Raw genomic sequence first — 27,104 nt, 5'->3', positions numbered from 1 at the left:
GTCACAGAGGAACCACTACATGTATCATGAACGGGGCTTTGAATTGTTTTTAAAGCCATGAAATGTATTTAACTAATGAAATGTGCCTAGGCTACTAGTCTGCTGTAACATAAGCTAATGACCTGGACATGAAAACGTCTGCATCCTACATTAGAAAGGATAAATACAAAGTTTAATCAATTTCTTACACCTATTTTCTGGTGTATTTTCGTATCAGAAGGCCAGTGAAATTGGTCAGCTTATTGACTCTCCAAAGAAAAGAAGCACAGCGCGACAGTCAGTACCTGTTCTCGTCATCTCTGACAGGCATGGGATCGTGAGACAGACCGTGCGAAGCAACCAGGTCAAAACTCGCGAGGGCCTCCTGCAACCCAGACAGAAAACAAATGGAGAGCGGTGTAACACAATGTAGCTCTCAGCGTAGAACATCAGAGCGGCACGACAGGAAATGAAGGAATCCCGCGAAGAACTCCTGATACTGCCACTTGAATTAGTCTGTCAACATATTTCTTCTGACTGACGGCAATCACTGTCACTGCGGAGATGCCTGTGACTGCGTCTATGTGTGTCTCTGCATGGTTTATGTGTGCCTCATAAAAGTGAACATGTTTGAATGACTTGTTTGCCAGTGTATATAGGCATAACGGGAGGAGGATGTCTTGGCAGCAAATGGTACAAGAGCAATTATGTGCATCTCTCTCTCGCTAGCTCGCTCGCTCTCTCTCCAGCCAGGCTTATCCATGCCAGACAATCTGCTCTGACAAAGTACAAGTTGGCCTGCGTGCTTCAAACTGCCTATAGGATTATATATGACAAGGCAGGAGCAAACAACACTGCCACTCCACATATGCTTTATGGTCAGCCAGTGTAACACCAGCCTAAATGAATAAAACAGCTTCATCACCGTATGAGCGTTTTATTGTCTCAGGTTCTAAGTAATAGAGGAGAGGGGCAGCTTAGGATAAAGTCAATACACAGATTTCAGTCTAATGAAAATCCTAGCGTGTTTGTGTAAGCAAACAGCACTGATGGAAAACTGTAACCTCATGAAAAGACAACTTAATCAGAGCAAACACCGATGGTCTACTTTGCGTAAGATAACAAGAATGGTAATGTTTTGCCGCTCAGTTTAAATAAGATTTGGCAGAGATCTACTGTTACAAAAATCGCATTTCACGTTTACTCACAAAGTTCTTCTTGAGGTCCTTGTTCGCGTGGTCTACGCCTGAAAATGGAAAAAAAAAAGAAAACACGAGTTGAAAATCAAACTATGAGCGGGGTAGTTCATACTAGGAGAGACCAAGACACATTCAATATTCTAGACAAGGAAGTTTAAGAGAAAAACGGTCATTTTGGATGTTTTGGTGCAGTAATCAGACCATGCCTAAGTGCCCTCATTGTTTCATTATTTTCCGTGGAGCCGAGCAGGAGCTGTTTCAAGTCATTTGAACTTACATTGTGGTAGACAGGTTATTAAAACTTTGAATTCTGAGTACCCTACTAATTGGTGTAATTAATTTGCCAAATTGTAACACTGAAGTCACATTTTTACAGCAAGTTCCGTCAAGATCCGGGCTGTGCTGTATGAGGTACTGCGCGTGACTGATGGATGAGTGAATGAACAAATGGGCACAGGACGATCTCTGCTCCCATTTCTCTTTTTCTTTTCTTCACCTTCGCTCACAACGTTTTATCATCCTCTCTTTCCACATCAGTTGCCTTTTTTTCCCTCGCCCCCTCCCCGTCCTCCCCCTCTCCTCATCCCAACCACCATCACCACCACCACCACCACCACCACCTCTTCCATCTCTGCTGCATCAGGGCTCCTGTGGTCTCAGCGAGAGACAAACGAATGAGGGCCCCAGGAGGGCCGCGCCTGCTCTGCCACACATCACTCACTCTCTCTCAATCACACACACACACACACACACACACACACACACACACACACACACACACACACACACACAAACGGGACCTGCCAGCCTTTGTCCCATCCAGGCAGTGCCTCCGGGTTGTCATGGTAACTTGCAGTCGGTTTTGCCGCTGAGGCCTGATTGTGCCTGAGCTCGGGCGGGATGGAGCCCTGGGTGAAGCCTCATTGGAGCCTGCCACGCTGTGCCACGCTGTGCCACGCTGTGCCACGCTGTGCCACACTGTGCCACGCTGTGCCACGCTGTGCCATGCTGTGCCATGCCACTGCAGGTCAACCTGCTACGTCCTCTACATAACTACAAGCACTTTATTCTCTGCTCGTCCACCAGACAGAGCAACTCGATCTGTGTATCATTTGTTCTTTTTCAAATTCAACAACCAAAATCGAAAAAATGACAACAACAAAAAAAACCAAACAGGTATTTGTTATTTCATCATTTATTTATGAATCTAATGCATGAAAAAAAACAAAAAAACAAATAATGTCTTGTTTATCCTATTTTCAATTTTATGCTAAAGTCAACAATAAGGAGAAAAACCTGCTGGTTGGTCGGTTGCTTCTGTTGGCAATTTGTTTTAAATACTCTGTTTCACTCAGTACTGGTACTTTTATTCCCCTATCTGGACTGCCTGGTGTAGACAGCGTAGGAAGGGTTTAGACAGCCATGTGCTGCCTCTATGACAAACGGTGCCACCAGCCGCTTCTTTCACCCGCCATCAATGAGCTTTACCTTGAAACAAGACAGCGAAGTCTGAGCATTTCATTTTTATTAAAACTACCAATGCACAAAATGTGTTTGTGCCTTTCTGCTTGTGATGTCTGCATTTCCTGGGATAATTACAGCTACAATTTCAACCTCATGTCACATCTTCATCAGCGAGCAAAACGGGCAAAAAAGGCAAAAATGTAACTGAGAAAACTCCACCCACTGAGATGCGCCTCAGAGTTGAGATGTTTTTGTCCATTGATTTTGCATTTTGTGTTCACAGCAACCGTGCTTTGGTGGGAAAGGGTAGAACATGTAGCACCAGTTGCTACAGAGCATTTTTCAACAATCAACAAAGTTGTGAGGTTTTTATAGATTTCTAGTTGCTCATTCTCAAGGGAACAAGAGGAACTGCTCTCTGGCCAACTTTCCTCGCTGCCTGAGCCAAGTTGGATTTCCACACCGAGCATGGGGCCAAGCGAGGATGCTGCTGAGTAGGTTTCGCGTACTCTGATTTAAAGTTTGAAGTGTGTTGAGTGATACTGAAACATGATGTTTTCATATGGGATAGAAGTGACTCATGCGAGAGTTATGAAATGTCAGATATCTCTTCAAAAAATAACCCCCTCATGTTGATCTGTTTTCCTTCCCTATCTCCCAACTTTATTTATAGTCAAATCAGGAGATTCTGTCTTATCCTCTGCTCAAACTCAAACCAATCAATCAATCGCTTTTGCTCTAATATTTGTCTTTTTCAGTTTAAAGCGTATGAGCTTCAATTCTCTATGATGCTACTTGTCATTTTTTTTATGTATTCACGAATTTATGTGCAAACCATTAGTCACTTCAACATCCACAAACACACACAATATCCAAGAAAAAAATATTATTGTCAAAAATCAACTTACACACAAGCAAACTTTGCAAAACAAACAAACAAAAGATGTTAACTTGATGTTAATTAGTTTCACCACACTTAGTCTGGCATGAGTCATAAAAATCTATGGAAGAAAAACATTGTAAACAAAATGCCACCAACAAGTCAACATTGTTTTAAAGAGTCATTAAAAGTAAATAACGGCTAGATACAACTACGGGTAAATGAGAAATGAGTTTGTAACCAATCCTTAAATGTTTACCAGCACATATTAGAGTGAACGCCAATGTGAACAAGTCTAATCATCTCACCAGTTAGGGAGAACTTTTCAATCTGTTAAACCTGAAAATGAGACTGAAACACAAGACATCTTTCCCACTCTGGGTGTTTGTCCCCTGCACACACAAAGGCAGCTCTACAAACAGGAGATCTCTGCTGTGATGTGAGACGAATTGCTTGTCTGCAGGAGGCAAAGGAGCTTGTTTTGTTTAGAGTTCATCTTTGTTTCGACTCAATTATAAGAAAGACACCTTACTGTGGATTCACACATGTTCCTGTGCTTCTGTGTGTGTGTGTGTGTGCGCGTGTCAGAACCAGGTGACAATCACACAGTCACGTCCGTGTTTAAAGGTGACAACATCACTTTTCTGTTTGTGATCGAGACATCTTTGGGAATTAATGTCAGCCTGCTGAGGTGGGAACAAAGTCACAACTGAGCAAAGGATGGAGGGAGGACGAATGAAAGGAGAGGCAACAGAGGGAGCAGATGGACAACTGGAGCTACAGAATCCAGACCCATTCTGTAGCCTTCTGTGGTCTCTTCTGACCACATGTAGGAGATTGTGACACCTCTAATAATGACGAGGTGTGTTGGTATCCATTGTGGTAATCAGCAAGTTGACCCAAGAGAGTTTATAGCAGTAGTAGTAGCCTGTATGGGGCATTTCACACTCAGTAGCAATTGCCTTACAAATACGTATTAAAGTATTTTAAAAAAAATTAGATAATCAATACGAAGTAACGTAAACTGAAAAATCAAATCATAGACAGCAGGCAGAATTTCAGTTTAGTTTTGAATGTTATCAGAAAATATACTGAAAGTATGTGCAGCATGGTGACAAAAAGCACATTTCTCATGGACTATGTTGGCTGAGAAACAGAGGAAAGACTGTAATTACATGATCATGGTGTTCTACTGGATTTATATGGAAAAGTAACATGTTTTAGATATCTTTGGGTCCTACAGTTCAGTGAGGGATTTGTGGACCAGCAGCAGTATTTTTTGGGGCGTGTTGTCGTTGTGGAAGAGCTTACATTGGTAGACCTGGGAAAAGAACATTATACTTATCTAAGGTGCTTGAGATATATGCAGAGATCATGTTTCAACATTCAACATTCATCACATTTACACATAATTATAGCAATATTTTTCGGAGGTAAATGACTGATACTTAGGGATGCAAGATATATATATCAGACAGATAAATTGTCAGCCCAATAATGGAAAATTTACATTATCGGTTATCGGTTACTAGAAGACAAAGAAATCACAGCTGATAAATCTGCAGTATCTACGCACTGCAGGTGGTGGTATGCACATTTACGGATGTTTGGTGAGCGGCCAATAAACACAGAGATGGAGAACAACAAACACGATCATAACACCAAACTGCTGCACCTGTGTAGACCCACGCAATGTAGACATGAGTCACAAAAGTCATCACTGGTGTGAAGTTTTTGTTCACAAGGTTTAACCATCGAATCTTATCACAGCTTTGGAGTATCAGATAAACCATCTCTGCTGACTTCATCTTAGCCTCCCTTACACTCAGGTGTGCATAAAAAACCATAGAAATGTTGGTTCCTATTACCGCTTATCTCATTGGTAATAGCCATGAGAGTCGGGGAATTATCAGCTATTGTATCTGCTAAAAAAAAATCCATGTTGTGCATCCTGATTGATACGTACAATTAGCTCATTTAATATGATGACCAGAATTTAGATCTAAGTCCGGGACAACCTCCAAATCTCAGAGCACACTCACAATTTTAACAGATAAAGAACTGAACTGAGTTAAGGCCAAACACAACCACCTCAGTTTTCTCTTTATTTAGTGAGAGATCATCTTGGCACATCCAGCAAGTAAGATCCTTAATTAATTTGCTGTTGGTTTCTGTCAATGGAACTACGGTCCTCCTATGAAAAAGAAATGAAGACTTAAGTATCATATTCATCAGTGTATCATTACAGCAGCATGTCTAGGCTGAACAGAAGCAATCAATATTGGTCTTGTGGTACTCCAAATGTTGTGCTGATCTGCCTCGTGGAAATTCAAAACAGTTATTTAATTTGATAAAGTTGCTGATAGACTATTGTCTTAATGATATTTCCAAAAAAGGTAACATTTGATACAAATCTGAAGTTGTTATATGAAATCACTGCCACCCTATAGAGGGTCTCAATGGCTCAGTGTGCTCATGCATGTGTCAGCTTGTGCGTGCTTTTCTGCAGTGCACAGATGTGTATTTGAATCAGGATTGACATGTGCACAGCATGAACACGTGTATTTTCAGTGCTCATGTGCCACACGGGTCAATTTGAGCATCAAAACAGTGCACCTTCAAGTATTTACTAGGATGATCTGAGTGGAGAAATGCATTCAGCCAGGTGCATTCAGCCAGGTAGCACCATACTGCCATAAATGCAGCCATAAACACACTCCAACACCATCCAAGGTCTTCTGAGTGTGAAAGTAGAAAGCCACGTCCCACAGTTAGATGAAACACTGTAGGTGGTGGAGCCAATGCAAAACCTTCCATGAATACAAATGCTTTGAACCTGGCTGACCCAGTCTAGATTGTGATTGTGCAGGTGTGTGTATGTGTGCGTGCCCGCATTTGCTGCTCTGCATGTGTGTCAGCATTCAGCGGCAGCAGCTGCACTCTATCTCCTTGCTCCGGCAGCATTCACGCCGGTCCTCAGGGTCAAACACACACACAAATCAGACACAGAGATGTGTCGGAGGCCATTTTGAGCTGACGGTGAGTCGTGCCTGAGCCGCCGCTGAGAAAATGAGCCGACATCACTTCAGAGGACGCCCCTGCTACACCTGGGGCCCCCCGGCTGGCTCTTGCCGCTTAGCTCTACTCTGCAGTAGTTACTGTACAAAAAAAAGAAAGAAAAGGAAATAGCAAAAAGTCAACAGGCTGCCTCTGATACTGAAAGGTGGAGTAAGGGAAGGGAGAAGACATATGAGGAAGAAGGTAAGATAAAAACTGATACCAATACTGCTGTAATTAAAGCTGTACACGGCTGATAATTTGCTTCTGCAAGTGTGAAAAAAGAAAAGAAAAGTGTGTGTCTGTGTGTGAGAGAGCTGCAGAGGGACAGGGGTGTGTATCACCACCACCCGTCGAGGGTGAGACTTCCTGGCCCTACACCTCCGTCTCATTAATCAGCTCGGTATTTAAGAAGGGCTGGAGTGGACACTTGCCTGTAATTAGCTGGCTTTGTCAAGGATGTGTGTGTGCGCGTGTACTTGTGTGTGGGTTTAAAAAGTGAATGGCAGAGAGAGAGAGAGAGAGAGAGAGAGAGAGAGATCTTGGGGAGAAGACAGAGTTTGATGAGTGATACAGAGTGGAAGGATTGAGTTGGACGGATGTAGAGGGAGCGTGGGTGATGGAAAGCCTGGCACACGGAGGAAACAAGAAGAGGACAGGAGTGAGAAGACAGAGGAGACAAGTTGGAGGAAGAGGAGAGAGGGAGAAAAGGACTGTTTAGAGTAGTGGGGGAGGTGAGAAAAAAATAAAAAGATGAGAGGATACTGAAGAGAAATGACAGTAAGGAAAAGATATGGGAGAGGCAGGGACGGAGCAGAGGGGCTGTGGGGATGGAGAAGAGGTTGACTTCTAAAGTGGGACATTAGTATTCAAGCGGCACGTATTCACCGCCCCCTCACCACACCCCGCTGCCCTGTCTGCCCAGTGGCCAGCTCTCCTCCTGCGGTGGACCCAGACACGAAGCTGGAGGTGGCAGAGGAAGTGTGTGTGTCTGTGCGTGTGTGTGTTGGGACTTAAGTTCAGCGCAGGTCTGAAACGCTTCCCTCAATGGAGATCTCCACTTTAGAGAAATATGTCTTTGTTTTTTCCACAGTGTGTGGGTTTACAGAGTGCTTTCAGCTGTCACATTACTGTTACTGCTTTTTGAAATTCGGAATAAAATGTTTTACCTGCAAGTTAAACATCTCCTGTCAGTCAGTGGGCATCACTTGAAATTTCTTGTTACTTAACACAAGTGCAAAACCGTACAGCGTCCTCACGCCCACGTACACAGAGAGCGATCCAGGAGGGTAGAAATACAGCGAAGCCATTGAAAGAAAGTGAAGCGAGACTGATCTGTGAGGCAAACCGGTCCGGAGCTAGTGCAGCAAAATATCATGACTTTCGCCATACAGCAGAGTCTACAGTATGTGGCACAAAACTGGCATCCGTCCTGATCCTGAACCAGTAAAAAAAATGAAGCATGAAAAGAGTTATTATCACTCATTTCACAAGTGAAAACAAAACATGAAGGCCGTCAGAAAACACAAAATTGCTCAGCACCGACCGGTGACACTCTGCTTCTGAAACACTTCCTGTGGTTACTGGAACTGCGGCGTAAAAACCCTACGTCATTCCATTAATTCAACGTCTTAAGAGCTGGAGATCTGGAATCAAGATGCAACACTTTACAGGTAATAATGATAAGCCTCATTTACCTCTAAAGCTATCTATTTGTGTAGTTTTTAATTGGTTTTATTTGTCTAAGTTTAAATGTAGTCATTTCTGAGATCTCTAAATTACAGTGCTTAATTAATTAGAAAATGTCTTTTAAACAATCTAGAACAACCTGTCTGCCTGAAAACAACGTTAATTCACAGACCTCATCATTAACAGATTTCATTGGAAGTTCTTTTAACTGACTGTAGAATCCAAAGTTAAGATTTCCAAGCACGGTCTGCACATTATCCTAAACTTTCAATGTTAATGTTAACTGTAAAGCCCTCAGCCAAATTCATTCTATTTGGGTGGACAAATATCTCTATGACGCATATCTTCAAACCAAGACAAACAATATGTCTAGCAGCATAGATGGATACATACAGAGATGTGAAAGAGGAGAGAGATGTGTGGCTCAAGTCCCATCTGCCCATCAGATTTCATGTATAAAAAGATGTTGTATACATTCTATTCTTTTCCATAATGTCAAACTTTCCTACCCTTTCTGTAGCTCAGTTTAAAGGATAAACTACTGCATTTATTGGGGACTATTTTGAGTTATAGTTAGGTGGAAAACTGAGGGCTTTTAACACCAGAACAATATAATGTGTCAAAATAATCTACAACTTGTTCATATAATGATGAACGTCTGCATCAGTGTGGCTGTAAGACAAATGAGGCTTGTTAGCCAAAATAGTTTGTTGCTAGTTTTAGTCTTCGTTTATGATAACAACATTAAGGAGCTTTTCCAGCCTTATCATTTAAGATTGAAGTCTTGTAGTTATTACCCTACTGTAATCTATGGACCATTTACTTTCTAAAACCCTCCAGTGTTTTGTTTGTTACCTGCATGGGTGCCACAGATAAATGCACTGATTCAGACTGCAGACTAGAATCCTCTCTCACAGTCACAGAACCCAGAGTTCATTTCTCTATTTAATTCCTCCTTGCTCCCTGCTGCAGAGTCTGTGTGTATCGTTTCCCTTTTCTTCCTGCTAAACTACCTCCCAACTCTCCTCCGCTGCTTTGCTCTCATTTGACTAATTATATTCACGGAGAACGGTGTTGACAAATTCATTTTGAAATCCATTAGTCCCGTGGCGTTGTTTAAACAATGTGCGCGTTAATGTCCATTGCTTTAATACCCCTGATTCACATTCTAATAGCCGTCTGATAAATCAGGTTATCTGCGACACCTTCTACGCGCCGTGAAGAGCGGAAATTAGAGAATTATTAACTATCCGTGGTGTTCTGTCGTGTCCGGGTGTGTTAGGAGGAAGTGGAGAGGAGATGACAGAGCAGGGGAGGGGAGGGGGGGAGAGACAGAGACAAGAAGAGAGAGAGAGAGAGAGAGAGTGCAGGCAGACAAAGATGGAGAAAGAGCGGAGAAATTAGAGGGATGGATGAGGTTAAAAAAAGACCAGAGGGAGAAAACAGAGTGAGAAAGAGATAATAAGGGCCGTGAAGAGCAGCAGGACTAAGTGACAGTAAATCTAGATGAGACTAAGACAAACATTAAAGTAGAGAGACTAGGGCCAGAATATAGAAGAACTTACATTACAGAGGAGGAAACAAGTAGAGGATCACTGACAACAGAGAACATTTAACATTCTACCTTTAACCCCTTTAACAAAGGGCACATGGGAGGGCTTCCAACATTTGTGTTTCCATTCTTCTCCAGTGACAGCTCATGTCGTGCTCATATAGTAAAGCTTGCAGCAGCAGAGGGTGTGATATGTTTAGGTTGCGCAGTATTGGTGGAAACATAATTCAGAGAGAAATTCAGACCATCCAAAGAATTTCTATTGGACGATTATCTGTTATTTGTAGTGCTTGTTTCGTCCTTGCTATTTATCACATTTTCTTGATTAAAACATAATTCAGTTGATTAGTATCATGTCATCATCCATATTTAAAAGCTACTTGACAGTTTTTTGTACACCTCCAATATACACTAATGTTCATGTACTTAATTGTACTCATTGTTTAGTCTAAATGTAATCATTTTCTGTAAGTCTGCAGAGCGCTTGCTTATATCCGGAATTTTGAAATAATATGACATAAAACTGTTGAAAGCAATGAGTAGTCATATACATATATGCATGGTGTGTTGCCATGAAGAAAAAAAAGTTAAATAAAAATAATTTCCTCTGTTTCCTCTGGGTTGTTTTGGTGTGAGCTGCTATGTTTTGGAGATATTAGGCCAAGAGATGTCTGCCTTCTCTCTAATAGAAGTAGGCACTCAGGGCTCCATGCACCAAAAAAATACTTTTGAAAAACTCATCACCAGTGTCTCTTTCCAAAAATCATCCCCAGGTAACTCAAGACAATCTACCTTGTTGTGAGCAGCTGAATGTATGAATGTACGTTATATAGACTATTTCCTGGCCACTGAACTACACTCTCTAGCCATGTGACCACACAGGAGGAATTGTAAATCTTCTCACGGACAAGAGGCTAGCTAAATGAGCTAAAGAAGCTAGCTCAGATGAGAACACCCTCAATGCATACACACCTTGTTGTTGTGAGTATGAGTCTCTTGTCCACTTTATCTTGATTTAATGTATGGATTACGTGTCTTGTATTCTATGGTGGTATAGGCAGAATGGAATGACAGCAAACCCAAAAAAGACAAATTTAGGTAGAGAGACATATAAATGTGTCTCAGTCTATCTAATTAGCACTAATATCATAAGCTATTATGTCTTTAATAATGGCTATTCCATAAGTGGCTGTGCTCAAACCCAATTCATGATAGATACTGAGAGGCTACTATGGCATCAGCAGAAACATCGTTAATTAAGGAGCCAGTGTAAAGGAATTAGTGGCATCTAGTAGTGTGGTGGCAGATTGCAACCAGCTGAATACCCCCAGACCATATCCTCCCCTACAGTAGAGTCAGTGTTGGGGTTGTTCTCTCTGGGCTATTGTAGGATAATGAAGGTGCAACACGGTGGACTCCATGGAAGAGGATCATCCTCTCTCAACAGAAAGAAAAGGCTCATTCTAAGGTAATAATAACACAGCAGTTCATAGTTTTTAATAACAATATGATTTTGAATATCTATTTCATTTCTGCCATGCCCCCCCCCCCCTTTAATCCTACTCACAATAGGTACATATTGGAATATCGTCTATGAAATAATGACAGTTTTCTTACACAATCTGTCGCAACCACTTGGACTGAGAAACAAAACCCAGCAGTGGTCCTGTGCATCACTTCACACATCATCGCCGCAGCTCATGTGTCATTGCTCCTCCTCGCTGACTGGAACGAACCGCCTGATATGAACTCTCCCACTCTATTTTTGACAGTTCCACCTCCACCTGCACCTCCTCTCTCTTTCCTCCTCTTGCCTCCATCTCCAACCAAATCCTGGCTGCTTCCACTCCCCCCCTTTCACACCCGCTGAACAGAAAGAGAGAGTCTGTTAGTGTCAGTAACCCTGCCTGTGGTGCCTCGTGGACTGTGTGGATTAGACACACAGGCCTGATTAGCTGCTTGTTTACCTACCAGCACCACCACTATCGCCACCACAGGGCTTCAAGGGCAACACCAGTGGATCATCTCCCCACTCTCACAGAAAACAGCTAACAAACACACTGTGGTGAGCACTTTGGGTGCATGTGTGTGTGTCTGTGTGTGTGTGTGTGTGTGTGTGTCTGCGTGTGTGCTTGTTTTTGTGTGTCTATGGTGTGTGTGCCATCATGCCCCCGTTGAGTCGCCCACCATGGCACAGGGCTCTTAATTAAGAGGAGTGTGTGTGTGTGTGTTCCGGGGGCGGAGCAGCTGGCAGGAGGCACTGGGGCCAGAGAACATCTGCAGGAGGCCACAACACGCCTGCACACACACACACACACACATACAAACACACACTCACACACAAACAGGCACATGTACACACACTCACAAGGCATATGAACACACATTGCAACACACGTCGTCGCCACTTGGCAACTCACACCCCTGAGAACACAGAAATATGCACTTGCAAGCAGACACGCAGACCCGTCGAGCACTGCTATCGCCACTGCCGCCATACCAGTGGGACTGTCACCATAGCAACCCAGGACTGGTCATGTCACCCCGGTTTAGTGAGACGGGTGACAGCAAGAGAGAGTGAGAGATATGCAGGCGATAAAAAGAGCAAAAGACAAAGACAGAGAGCGAGGGGCATTAAATACCCTCCACAATGCTCACTTCAGTCTTGTGTTGAAACAAAAGGGGAAAGAGAAGAGAGAGTGAGAGGGCGAGAGAAAGTGAGGGCGAGAGAGAGAGAGAGAGAGAGAGAGAGAGAGAGAATCCACAGACGTCTCATCCAACAAGCCGCTCTGGATGTGAGGAGGTCAGCAGCTTAGAGGACTTCATACGCACCACAGGGCCCTCAGAAGTCAGTCTCCTTTTTCAATAAGTCAAGAGGAGCTGTATAGTTGTGTAACACACACACACACACACACACACACACACACACAGACACACACACAATGTCATCATGTTGATAGAAAGTGAAAAGGTAGAGAATAAGGAAAGGGATTTTGTCCTTGCTACTGGCCAAAGGCTATAGCTGAGGGTGAAGGATTAAAGGATCATATCAGCCTTCATGAGTTTTCTTTATTTCATGCTGTGATCCGTGTCAGTCTGTTTAAGGAATTTACTTCAACATCGACTGATTTGCTTTACTTTTGAGCCTTAAAGCTATGAAACAATGTCTTGTATCTAAATATCCAAAGATTATTTCAACTTGAAACCAGCGATGTTTGTGGAATTACTTACAAAAATCCATCCCCATTTTTATGCACATTTTTGGACAAAGTCGTTACACTTGGCTGAGGTGTACAAGTTGTTGTCTTGACAAAATGCGACAAAGTACAGTTGAAACATGTAACAAACATATCATGACGAACTAGCATATGAAATGAACTTCCGCTTCCCCGATGAGACTAAAGACAGCAGCAGATGAAAACATGAGATACATGTGGAGCCATGTGAAAATGAATACATACAACAAACACAAATTCCATATTTCGATCAGATATTTTGACATTGTTTTCCATCGTTTGAAGTATGACTGGTGCTCGCTTAATCACATAATCTCTTCTTCTGCAGTGGTTTACTGGCATCTCACTGGAAAATTAGCTCAACCAACTGTTCATGTAGAACCAACTCCTAATATTCACTTTTACAGTAATGGATGGAAACACACATTCATTTGCATATTCTTTTGCCAATTTTTCTGGAATTTTGGTTAAAATCCTCACTAGTATTTTCCCTACATCTTTAACAGTGAGCCACAGGATTAGGTTGAGTTGCAAACCTGCTGCATGTCCTTCTTTTACAGAGAGATATTGCTTTGTGGCACAATGTAAGAAGATGACTGCTGATTTTAAGGTTCTATTTGGACCCCCTGCTTTTGTAAATGTCAGTAATAATTAAAGTGTAAATTGCTGTTTATGGCATTTCTTTTTCGTGAGGTAACAATGTTCTTAAGATACAGTATGTAGGTTATCTAACCATTAATTAGTTTTACATAATTTGAGCATGGTGGGGAGAGAAACACATTGTCAAGGATGTAAATCAATTAAGGGAATTTCAGATTGAAGTTCAGTTTTTGCATCATAACAACACAATCAAATAGGTGCTTTAGGCCTGTGGCCTACAGTTAAGTTTCAGCTTTGGCCCTCCAATGGAGAAATGTTGTCCACCCCCGACTTACAATTCCTGACAGTGGAAAATGGTAAAAGGAGGACAATAACAACTTCTCAGCAACAAGAAGAAAAGGAAAAAAGATACTGACCGATTATATATAGTTAACTGTTACATAGATTTGTCATAAGGGCTGCTTTTTGAAGAGGAACCTCTCTGTTTCAGGACAATCTCTCACTTGACGTTACCATAAGATTGCAATGCAAAAAGGTAGAAGACAAACACATGGTGGAGTATGAATTATAGTGAAATCTGTCAGTATATAACGACTGATGTGTACACGTGATAAAAACTGACTGACGTGATAACAACGTTATACTGGTTATTGCATAATTTGAAATAACAGATATTACTAATCAGCTGGTAGCCACGCAGCTGATGAAGAAGCATGAGTGAAACAGCTGATGCCAATCAGGTGCTGCAAGCACAACTTTGGATGTTGTGATAAAAAAAAAAAAAAAATCTAAAAAACATGTGACTTAAATGAACTACAGCCCCCAGCTGCCACACTTTAATGATCAAAGTCTGTTGATTCTGTTGAGTCATATGACTTTACCTACAACTACATCTGTTGTTTCACTGTAACACTGGTGTGTCTCACTGAAAGAGGCCTAGCTGGTGTCTGAACTTTCTTCCCTCTGGATAAATAAATGTTAACATGAGCAACTGTTATGTGCTTCCCTGAAAGATGAAGCGAGATACAGACTACCAATCATCTAGCCCGGGGCCTCATTTGTTTACAGTAATTGCACCAGGGTATCACTATTAATGGCATAATGATGTTTAAAGATGGGACACGGAGCACCTTTAAATCATCCTCTGTTTGTGTTTTGCGGGGATGTTCCATCACCACATTACATAACCGGGCGATGGGCTTATTAGCTGCAAAAGCTGATTTGTCAGAGATCTAAGCTACTTAATAACAAAACTCCAGTCATATTTATGTGTTGTTGCTTCAGAGATCTAATGTGAGTTAGTTTACATTTCATAAAAAGCCAAAGGTTGGTGGTGAAGAAGGCAGGGGTTGATGTGAAGTGATCTCTGGCTACTGGAGGAAAAAGGTCAGTAGCACCAGTGTGATCCCCTGAGTCTCTAACTGTCTGTACATGAATTGGGAAATGGTCCGTAACCACAGAGACAAGGACACACAACAACACACATCACCACCACTAACAGGATCTCTACTCGCTACTGTAGCTGTACATCTGCGTCAGTCCCGGTATGTGTGTGTGTGTGCGTGCATGCATACATAGCATGTGTCTTCTCCATGTGGATACATACATGTGCTATTATTTTATTATATATGTTCATGCGTGTGTGTGTGAGAGAGCGAGAGAGAGATGTAGTGACTTGAGATTTACGCATATTCATTAATCAATATCTATGCTCCTTAGGCTGTTCCATACAGTATCGATTTGCAGCCAGAGCCTAGAGCATACGCGCTTGACCCTTGACCCCAATAAAACAATAATATGCCCCCATAAAAAACAATATGTCCCCAGTCTGCACTGACTGGGTGAGCAGCTATTGAACCAGAGCAGAACGCTATAACAGTCTAAACCAATATGACAACGAGTGTTCATGGCTTCTGAGCACATTTTATTTTCTACACTATAAAAAGTGACATTATGACATTGCGACAGCTGATTTTGGAGCATGATTGATTCTCTTTTTAGAGAAAACAGGACTTGAGAAGTGGCAGTGGAGGATTTATTAGGGGCAACTGCATGTAAAAGTCAAATTCATTAGTTGACTGGACTGTGGAGCACCCCCATGACTTGGATGAACATGAAATTCATCTTGTTAAATCCTGAGAACAACATTGGCAAATGCAATAAAAATATCAGTTTTTCTGATAATGTTTTACAATGACCTGTGTCTGAATTTCATCACATTTGGTAGCCAAACTGAAAAAAAACAACAACAAATTGACAAAGTTGAAATAAATAGCTGATGACATGGCATAACCCCAAGCTGTGCTTAAACTATCCAAGAACCTGCTGTCGTTCTATGATGATCATCAAAGCAGCATTAATTGACTCTTTCTGGCCACTTTGGAGGCAGCTGTAAAATATCATCACTCTATAAAGTAATGCAGTATTTATCGGACAGTCACCCAGGCAGAAATATTCACAGAAGAGGGAATGTTATGTTCAGATGTGTTCACTAGCTTCCTTCCTCACACTGATGTTTCATCTAATGTTTCCCTGGAAGTCATAGTGACAGATGGCCAAATGAAACACACCTTAACCTTGAACATAATTACAGATGTTGGGGGGTTTTAACACTGTTGGCAACATTTGGGATAATGTAAGTAGCTGCTAAATGCTCCACTGTGTATCCACTGTGCTACTCACTAACTGTGTTTGTCCACTGGTAAAGGCCAGGGTACAGTTTATGAACTTTTCTTTCCAAAACAATTACCTGCTGCTGAAAACACGATTGACGAATGGCTCGACAGTAAATGAAATCATCCAAGTTGCAGTTGCTGTGAAGTGTAAACAATAAGCTGGGGGACAGTGACACAATCAAAAATGTTTAGTACAGCTTTGAAAGAAAATGTTAAGATTGAGTGCTGAAAGAAACCTCCAGTACTGGTTAGAGTGACAATTTCAGGGGTAGCATTATTTTGGTTAAACTTTCATTCACATCAAATTTGCAGGTTGAATCTATGTACTTAATATTTTTTAACCTGGACATTTAATCAGTATTTGCATCAAGAAGGTTTAAAAAAAAAAAACAAAGCCTGTGTCAGAATTAGCCTTCAGCTGTTGAATTACCATGTATGTACATATAAGAATCTGATTGGACTCAGTATCAGCAGATACCCAGTAATAAAAGACTCAGATTGGGACTTGGGCCAAAAAAAACTTCATTGGACATCCCTGTTTAAAATATCTCTCAGCTATAGCGCTCCAAATCAAAGTGATTCAAAATAGATGTCAAAAGTCTTTATGTTTTATCTGATTCTTTTCTTTTTCTGTCTTTGTTCCAAGTCTGTAAAATCTGAAGGAGCGAGCAGCCTTTGCTGTTCCCTCTGCAGGGAGAAACAGCAGTAGTGACACAGTATGAGAAATACAACTGAAGCACTGGTTTGAATTTGTGAAGATTCGCTGGAGAAGAAAATCTGTTTTGTTGCCATAACTAAACCAGCACAGTAAGACCGAGGAAATAAACATGTTATGATTAATTTACGGACTCTTACATAGAAGATCATAATGAGGACATAATCTGTGTGTGCACGCACTGTGTGCGCACATGCACGTCTGTGTGTGTGTGTGTGTGTGTGTGTGTGTGTGTGTGTGAATTACGCAGCGTTGAAAGCGTGCTCTGGTTCCAGCCAAACTCAGCATTAATGATGGACTGAGATCAGCTCTAACTGTGGGATCAAATGCTCCGTCTGCTAAATAATGTAGCGTACGGGGCCAATGACAGTCTCATATGGACCAGAGAGAGAGATGTTGGAAGCCTAATGTATAGCAGGTAGCGTAAGTATGTCAGCAACCGCTGTTTAAATACTCCGGGGCTGGAGGAAGGAGCGCTGCCAAATATATTCAGCATTGGTGTGTGTGTGTGTGTGTGTGTGTGTGTGTGTGTGTGTGTGTGTGTGTGTGTGTGTGTGTGTGTGCATGCGTGTGGATGCGCGTGTGTGGGCACGTTTGAGGTTGTGTGCATGCGATGGGGCGCGCACAGATGAGTGTGCGTGTTTGTGTTTGTGACTGTGTCGGCAATGTGTGTCACTCATCAATAATGTACAGCTCTTGGTTCTCCCCTCTTCAAAGCTAGTGACGCTCTAGTGTTCCACATAATTAACTCTCCCTCTAACACACACCACACGCACACACACATGCACACATACACACACAAACACCTAACTAGAGTTGAGGAAGCAGCAGACAAATATACAGATATAAATGGGCTCAAACTTTAAGATATCCACAGAACATCTTGTTCCAGAACTCCTTTTTACTATTTAATTGCACTTGAACATGTATTTGTAAAATTGCTGAATCAGTCTTAAATCTATAACTCGGAAGAAATATTCAAACCTTTTGATGTGAGAGAAGGTTTGAAATGTGTGCTTATGTGTACAAAATTAGAAGAACTTTGAGTGTCTCAATTTCTTGAGATAGGTGTGTTGGAAACTGGTCCCGGTTCTGTTTATTGTTTAAGAGAGTGGAGCGCTGAGAGCAGCCATAAAGGCCCGTCTTTCTGACCTTGTTCTCACTGCAGTTTTGCTCTAACTAGGCTGGTGGGAACAGGGATTAGTAAACAGGTTCTGTACTGCCTGTGATGTGTGGAGTCTGTTTCCTGGTACCAGAGCTTTGATTAATACATTAATTTAAGACAACAGAGACTGATTACTTATTCATCAGTGATGAAATCTATAAGAGTGTTTTATTTGTTTTTTTTTCCTCTCACACATATTAGAAATAGTCGTTCAAAGCCCAGGGGCAAGATGACCTGCTAACATTAGACACAGATTCTAACCAACCTTAACAAAAATATGATAAAGACATTCAGTGACCTTAAGAGACAAAAACTGCGTTATTTAACTCTACGGCCAATTTCACTGCTTTCTATATCTTTTTGGATTTCCTTCATTAATTGTCAGACACAATAAAACTCTACATCAAAAAATATATTACTGCATACATATACATTTACTCAATCACTTCCTGCAGAATGCGCCTCCTAGCAGTAATCAGGAAACAGGGAATTACCTGCCAATGACTCACTGAATCTGAATCTTTCCCAGGGTTTGTAATACAGGTGGACTGTTTTTGATCAAGACAGAGCGTCCTTTCAAAAATACAAACATTTGTGTGACTAAGTGTAAAAAAAATGTGCTTCTTAGCTTATGTCCATGTTTACTCCAACAGGTGTCATGTTCTCGAGAGAAAGAGGAGTATGACATTATGCAGCACAGATATGAAACACCATGAAGCACAGAAAAAGGGTTAAAACTAATGATAATTCTCATCCTTGATTAATCAATTACTTAAAAAACTGAAGAATGTGCTCCAAGAGCCCAAGATGTTCTCTTGTTCTCAAATGTCTTCTTCTGTCCCCAACCCAAATACATTTTAATGATACAGAGGAAGAAAGAAACCAGAAAATATTTAGATATTTAGTGGAATTTTGACTTTTCTTAAAAAATGCCTCAACCCGATGAATTGATTCTCAAAATAGGCGGCACTTAATTTAACAGCTGATAATCGTCTAATCAATTGCACTTAATTGTCATTCCGAGTCAACAAAACACATAAAGGAAGGTGTGATAACACAACGAGCACGAATCTTGATGCCCCTCTGTTGTGTTTAAAACCCAGTTCATTCCTAACGTGGAAACCTAAATGAAGACAGAGCCTGACAGATGATCACATTTCAAGAGAAATAAATGGCTAATAAAGAAATAATCAAGCAAGAAACGAAATGACAGCCATAATGATAATGTTTTTTTTGTGAGTCTCATTGGATTTTGGATTTTGTGCTTTTATTGAAATGGATTAAAATAGTCAGAACGGCAGGGCGGCGAGGATCTATTTTCTGACAATTGTGTGCTTTGAAATTGTGCTCCAGCAAGGAGATGTGTAAAACACACACACGCACATCTGCATACACAGACAAGAAGAAGCACATCTGCACACACAAACACACACAAGAAGTGAGCGGTGTTGATGCCAGCTTGGAGTGATGGTAATATCAGAGACTGGAGGAGCTGCTAATGAACAGTGCGAATGGGAAGAAAGGCTCCAGCTCAATCCACTAATTGCCTTAAAAGCTTTTCATACAATTTACCCTGTCAACAGAGATGGTGGTGGTTGCAGTGTGCGTGTGTATGTGCATGTGCATGCGACTGAGTGCGAGCGTGTGCGTGTGTGTGTGTGTGTGTGTGTGTGTGTGTGTGTGTGTGTGTGTGTGTGTGTGTGTGTGTGTGTGTGTGTGTGCGTAGGTGGGTGGGTGGGTGGGATAAGAAAAAGAGATAATTCTGAGAAAACATATTGTAAGAAAACGAGAAAGAAATGCACAATGGTTTAACACCTACGCAGACCCATTCACACCGTCTCTCACATACACCATGAGACGTCTTCTTTAGTTAAAGCCAGTAACATTTAAAACCACAGCCAGACATTTCAGACACTCCTAAAAAAGCCATAAATACTGACCACACACACACACACACACTCTCTCGCCTGATAGCTCATGCCAACATACATGCATTTGCACATACAGCCATATCTTTTACTCACACACACGCTGCTTGCTCCGTGCCACACACAACAGCGTAGTGCGGTGGGGTGCTGTAGCACGGCCCGGTCCTCATTAAAGTAAAAAGCCTGCTGAGTGTTTTAAGCAGCAGTAAGGCAACAGCAGAGTCATAAATACAGGCAGCTCTCCTCTCTGCTCTCCAGTACGACTCCCTGGCCTATTGTTCATAACACACAGCTCAAGGACGAGAGTGACACACAATACAGTACCATACAGTACAGCCAGACAGATGTCTCTGTATCAAAGACTTAAATAAGACAAAGCTGTCAAAATCAGACTTGTTTCTTCTGGCACACAGCACTAAAAAAACTGAACAGAAAATGATTCTCACCGCCGTGAACAATGCAGTTTAAGTTGACTTTTAAATATGTGCTCTTACTCTGGTAGCAATACGTTTTGGTGCTTTTATGACAACATAAATGGATTGTGATTGCATTTTCTTATTTCCCATCTCAGTGTGAGTGACAAGGTTGAGTTCAGGCAACACAATTAAAAATCTTGAAGATCAGTCTGCAGCACAAGTCTTTCCCAGTACCTTAATCCAAATTTACTGTGTTGGGGAAATTAGGGCAAATCTTCATGGTTATAGGAAACCAAAGTTGACTGATAGTAAAGGAAATGGGATATAGACCACAAACTATGACTTCAACTTTCTTCTGCCCTAATGAGCCATGGTCTCACCATTTAAAACAGCAAAGCATTGGAAACAAAATCAGTTCATCTGAATGGAGTCACTGGGATCAGGATGAAAAAAATCACAGTTCTTCAGTGAAGAATTCAGCTTTGATATGTAAATCCAAGCAATCAACTCCAAAACCACTGTGACCATCAAGACTGAAGTCAATTTATGGATTAGTGGATTGACAAAAAAAGCAATTTGAATACAAACAAAAAAAAATGTTTTTGAGTCTTTAGCAAACTTGCCAAAACTTCCACAATTTTAGCTTGTAGCACATGGAAATTTGCTGGTTATCACAGAAGAAAAACAAACCTGAATAAGGTTTTGGACAAAACAAGACAGTGAATTACATCCCCTCAGGCAGTCTATTTTATCTTTTTTCCATTTAATAGCCCAAACAATTCATTAATTCAGAAAAGAAATCAATTCAAGGTTGTTGTTTCTGAAGCTTTTAACAACCTACTGAGATGTGATTGGATGAGGAAGCTGGATTGGGCGATAAAACAATCGGCAGAATCGTAAGCATCACAGGTGTGACAGAGCTGACTTCAGAGAGAACAGACTCCTAATACGAGGAAGTCAGCATGGAAATAGGCATGGAGGACCACCTATTTTTCACACAAGGGCGGGTGAATTGTGCATCACTTCGGTGTGTGATTGGCCACCAGGAACTTCATGCATGTATGAAAGCATATCAACGTTCATCTACACACTGTACCTATATATAAATACAGTACATTCTTTCTGTCTGTTGCCATATCTAATATGAGGAACGTTGAGTATATGAGCTGATACCTTTAAAGCAAGCATGCGTCTATAGTGTTTATGTGCATGTGTGTCATCAACATTAATCTATAAATCTGTTTTCTAGGGATTTCATGTGATTTTTCACAGGGGTGGCGTTCAGATGAGTTTTCCAATTATCATTAATCAAACAGAGAAGCATACATCCCCTGAAATCTAAGAAAAAAGTCATCCAACCAAACCAATTGTCGTCATTCACAATTAACCTGCAGATATCTGACACAAGTCCAGTATCAGTAGCTGTGTCAAGTATAACCGAGGATTGGTGAGGGGGTTGATGAAGGTATGGAGGGTTCAGCAAGACCTATGGCTGTCATGGGGCAGAGGTCGGAGGGGTCCTAGGTCAATTTATCACAGTCAATAGATGGATGGTTGGAAGGAAGAATAGGTGGGTAGATACCCCCAAAGGGCTGATGATGAAGGGCTGACGGTGACGAATAGAGCTGGAGGCGATGGTGTAGGTGGAGGGGTGCATGTGTGAGCCTGAGTGTGCTCGGTTTTTCCTGCAAGTCCACAAAAGATGTGTTTGTGCGTTTTAGTGCGTGTCTGTGTATGTGCAGAGGTGTGTGTGGAGTTGTGGACATCACTATCAGTGGAGGTGTGCGTCTCCAGTGTGCTGAGGCCTCCAGACCTCGGACCCCTCCCTGGAGTCTGACGTCTGTCAATACAGACAGCATGGAGAGGCAGCGCCGGCCCCGGGTCAACACCAAAGCCAATAGCTGAAGACAGGCAGCTCACACAATGTGCATACACAAGCACCAAAATCACACACGTACACACAGCCAGCAAGCCAATAACCGCAGCCCATTATTGAGCTGGCCAGGTCCAAGTTCTGACACGAGCCACAATTAACCCTAGAATCCCCAGTGGGCTGCTGGATGTTCGTTCGGAGCGACTAACGAGGCTAAATGTAAGAGCAGTGGCTTCGGTAATGAGACAGGATAACTGTGCTGTGTTCCAGTCTGAGCGGGTCAGCTCTCACTGGCCCTGCGGATAATATCCTACTTCCAGATTCACATTCGACCTGCCCAGCCTTGAATTACCTAGTTTGGTTTCTGGAATGGCTGCAGTTGACTGTCGTTGGACCAATAAACCAAACCACTCTTATCTCTGTCTTACACACACACGCTTGTATGGCAGCCTAGGGGTTGGAAAAGCAAAGTAAAGGCTGCTTCATGCATCAAATAAAGTGATGATGTCTATCTGAAAACTGCTTTCCAATGAGAGGACTGGGTGGGTGGTGTCTCATGTTTCTTCATGACAGTCCATCAGTTGTGTTAAACTAGACTTGGATTAAAAAACCTGATCTGATGATTTTAGATTGTAATCCATCTCAAGGGCTTTTTACTAAGTTTACAAACTTCACATAACCTTGTTGACTAGCAGATATGTGCCATGTGTAATGTGGCGAACAAGAATGCTATGCTGATTGGACTAATGACTTCAAGTGGATCTTCTTTAGGTGGGTTATTGTGAACAATGCAGTTATAGCTAGCAACATGGCAAATGAGGATCTTGTGCCAAAAAAAAGAATGATCTATAATGCAATGTTGTGTTTTAATGTAACCACCAGATGGTCTGTTACCCAGAACCATATGGAAAGGTACCCCTGGAATCCTAAAGAAAAAAGGCAGGCAATAAAATTCTTGTGATAGGTGGTTGGATGAATCACTGTACGACCAACCAATCAGATTAACAGTATCAGGGCACTACCACCAGCACAGCCAGTTGATAAATCAAACCCTCACCAGAGCCTGCTGAGAGGAGACAGAAAACATCTCTTCCATCAAGAAAAGCCTTCAGTGCCCTTCTTTCAATGAAATATACTTTCCAGTTCTGATATAACTGATGCTAAAGCAACAGCTCCACAAGCCTTTTTCACCAAATGCTGATCAAGATCACATGATCAAGTGAACTTATCCTAATCCAGCTGCCTCAAAAGGTGAGTTTTAACTGTGCAAATGGAGGAATTCATAGGCTATGTCATACAGGGCATTTCAAAATTGATCATCATACTATGTTTTGACCAAATTAGCCATGCATTTCCTCACAACTACTACTACTACTACGACTACTACTACTACTACAGTGCTACTTCTTCCTTCATTGTAGCTTAGTTGAAGTTCTGTTCTCCATTCAAACCTAACCCCAAAATGTCCGGTGGATGTCAGATCCATCACAGCTGTTGGATACGATCTGTTTGCATCGCAGTCCGTGTGCCAAAGTCCTCCATACATATGGCTGGATTGTCTTGCTGACGACTTACACACAGCTGTCATCTCCACTCCTCATTGTTTACAGAACTGAATCTCTTTTCTCCGCAACAAGTTGCCTCTTCAACATGAACTTGTAGTTTTTCTTCTTTGTTAAAGTCACTTCTTGGAAGTCTTTGGAGCGTGTTACGACAGCATTCAATCAAAAACAACTAAGTCAAGCTTTAGTCTTTCTGATGGCACAATGTAACACACCACAAGTAGAAGGGCAATGGTAAACTGATTTGTAAAAGCCTAACTGGAAGGATCACACTACTTTCCCTTTCTTTACCGTCCTATTCCTCCCTTCTCCCCAGCTTTTGCTTTCCACCAGGGCCGTTATCAGACGCCAATGTGCGGCGAGCGGAAAGGAGAGCTCAGAGAAAATAATTACCCTCTGCCTCAACCAGCTGGTTTGTTCATAAACACGCAATTATGATTTCATGGCAGTCCATTATATACAAGCCACTCCAGGGCAGAAAGCTCTGCCAAGGCGCGATCACTGAAAACATCTTAAACACTGTGAAACAGTGAACACCTCAGCTACCGAATGCAATTTTCTGATTTGCTTAGCAGCTCCTCAATAAGAAATCAATTTGTCTTTGAGGAATATGAGCAAAAGTCCTGTAAAGCCAATGTGCTTGCTCTAGAAGCGCTCTGTCGACACAGTGACCACACATTCAGGGCTCTGGGGGCAGACGGGCCATACAGAGTGTGTGAGAGGATTTATCACATTTGTTTGTTTGTTCATCTGATATCTGATCTGTTAGATATCATATTTCAATACTGATGATTCAATCTTGATTGGATGTGTGGGATTTGGTGCCTCTAGCAAACTACAAAACTACAAAGATAACCTAAAACAGACAGGTAATATAGATCAATGGATAGAGTGAAAAGATATAGTTAAAAGGAACACAAACAAATGATATAAATATATCACTGAGGTCATCAGCTGACGTCGGCAGCTTTTATCTACAAGGTGACTAAGACCGGTTGTTGTGACCTTTTCATATGTACCCAACATGTCACTTAATAGCCATCGGATTGTTCTTACATGTTTCATTGTTATTGTTTGGAGACATTTAATAAAATACATGCAAATTCATAGTGACAAAAAAAGACTGTAATATGACACAAACATTTAGTATCCATTTTGATGTTCTGCAATGCAAACATGAGGTCAGTGTTCTCCATAAATCTCTGTATTCCTTCTTTCATTTACATAGATGCCTACTGTTTCTGTTTGCAAACTCATCTTTTCTATGTTGTTTCTTTTATTGTTCCATATTATCGCCGTTCTATCCTTTACTCTGATCACATCTTAGTTATATACTGGCCCTGGCCTCCACCCTTCATAATACCATGTTATGTCCATTTCTTGTCATTCATAATCTGGTGAGAGAAGTGCATTTACTCCTGCGTTGGGTGTAAAGGGAAGAACTGAAGAAGTGAGGAAGTGCGGTCTTGGACTGTTTCAGTACCATAAAGATTCTGTGGGCCAGGACTTTTTCCCTTATGTGCTTGATAATTATGTAACCCATTCAAGTTTTTACAACAAACTAAGGAAATGTGGAAAATGTGCCTCTTAAAGGTGGCAGGTGGCGCTTTTAGTGGCTGTGGGAATGGCAGTGCCTCTCTACCAGTTGGTTGGTCTGTTGGTCCACCACTTGCACAGCAAAATATCTCAACAGCTACTGGATTAATTTACACAACCTTTTGTGTAGACATTCATATTCCCCAGACGATGAATCCTACAGATTTATATTGAGTTTATCCGACAAGTTGAGACATTTCCAACCCCTATAGGACTGTGTAACACTGCCAAGGACATATCTTAAAAGGTACCCTGTGGAGTCTTTGACCTCATCTTAGCTCTATGGGGCCATTTTCTTTTAATGAGCAGGTCCCCATTTTGTTGGCACATATGTGCTCGAGTGACCTGAAAATGGTTTCATATCATTCCACTGATCAAAAGCTTGTCATTTGCTAAAATGCGCATCAGTGCTCCACACAGCACCTGTAACACTTCCAAAGATTCAAGACTTGGTTTAATGTTAACAAGGTTTTCGGTTTTCAATCAAGAAAATGTTTGAAAGGTGGTATAAACACATCATTCCACAATCCAGAACTTGCTATGCAATGGTGGTGCATGAAGATACAGTGGCTGGTAGCTTCTCCAAATTATGTTTTTTTGACAGTCATCAGCATTGGAGAAGAAAGTGGGTGTTTTGGATTGAGAGCAGCAGACTTCAAGGCCTGCTGTGTCTTCCATAAATGAATCCAACTTGGTTTTAAGGCTGCTCTGGGTTAATGTTCAGTGGCAAGAAAAGGAAATGGACAAATCGGACTCGTGCGGACCAAACAACTTGAAATCAGACACTGCAGTGCCCACATTTTTGTCAGGGGCCTGTTTCTGACGCAGCGTCACTGGTAGGGCTGCTGCACTCAGTGGGCGAACTGTGTTCCAGGCTGACAGAGCACATGACTACAGCAGGACAAGGAGAGGTGGACTCTGCGTGGATAACATTGATGCTTAATGCTTACATTCAGATGTATGTAGCAGTATTTGGTATCACAATTTATTGCATGTCAATGTGTTTTTTATTCAATTTATGATTCTGTTGTGGTTACGAGCGCTGTCAGGATATTTGTTGGCCATAAAACTTCTTGTACACTTATAAAGTTTCACATTTACATTCCATTAACAAATCTCAACAATGAAAAAATATTGGCATTTGACATCTCTGACTGCTGTAATAACATTTCACACACAAAATTACTTTACAGGGAGGGGATTGATGTCTACAAACATATACAGAGGACTTTCATTGGAAACTTCACTATTGAGCAATTCAGTCTTATTTCACTGTGGTTAACACCTGCGATTGCTCCATTTCATCGTCCAGGTATTTTGATATTCAGTGCTTTGAAACCTGTCCTGCCAAATTCAGTCACCGCATCTAGCAAAATTCACTACAGCTTATTAAAATCTGTCATGGAAATAAGTATCTCTGCTTGTCTAGTTATTATTCACAAACACAGCTGGTGTGGTGTGGTGGAGACCAGTTGAATGGTGAAAGCAAGAGGAGCACAGCTGAGCAAAATAAGTCAT

The 27,104-nt window shown here is 41.6% G+C and overlaps 1 protein-coding gene across 7 annotated transcripts in view; it reads right to left on the bottom strand.

The window, feature by feature from the left end:
* Positions 1 to 27,104, bottom strand: part of LOC119005929 (neuroendocrine convertase 1-like) — a 178,079-nt gene that overhangs the window by 76,646 nt on the left and 74,329 nt on the right. For all 7 annotated transcript variants that reach the window (XM_037074058.1, XM_037074060.1, XM_037074062.1 and 4 more), the window contains 2 exons: positions 1,188 to 1,225; positions 285 to 364 (listed from right to left, as the gene is read on the bottom strand). In XM_037074058.1, coding sequence (XP_036929953.1) covers positions 285 to 364; positions 1,188 to 1,225 — 118 coding nt within the window. The remainder of the gene's footprint in view (positions 1 to 284; positions 365 to 1,187; positions 1,226 to 27,104) is intronic.

The sequence above is a fragment of the Acanthopagrus latus genome, chromosome 17 (genome assembly GCF_904848185.1).
Source record: "Acanthopagrus latus isolate v.2019 chromosome 17, fAcaLat1.1, whole genome shotgun sequence".
Lineage (NCBI taxonomy): Eukaryota > Metazoa > Chordata > Actinopteri > Spariformes > Sparidae > Acanthopagrus > Acanthopagrus latus.
The sequence above is the reverse complement of the archived record's forward strand: the minus strand, read 5'-3'. Positions and strand labels throughout refer to the sequence as shown.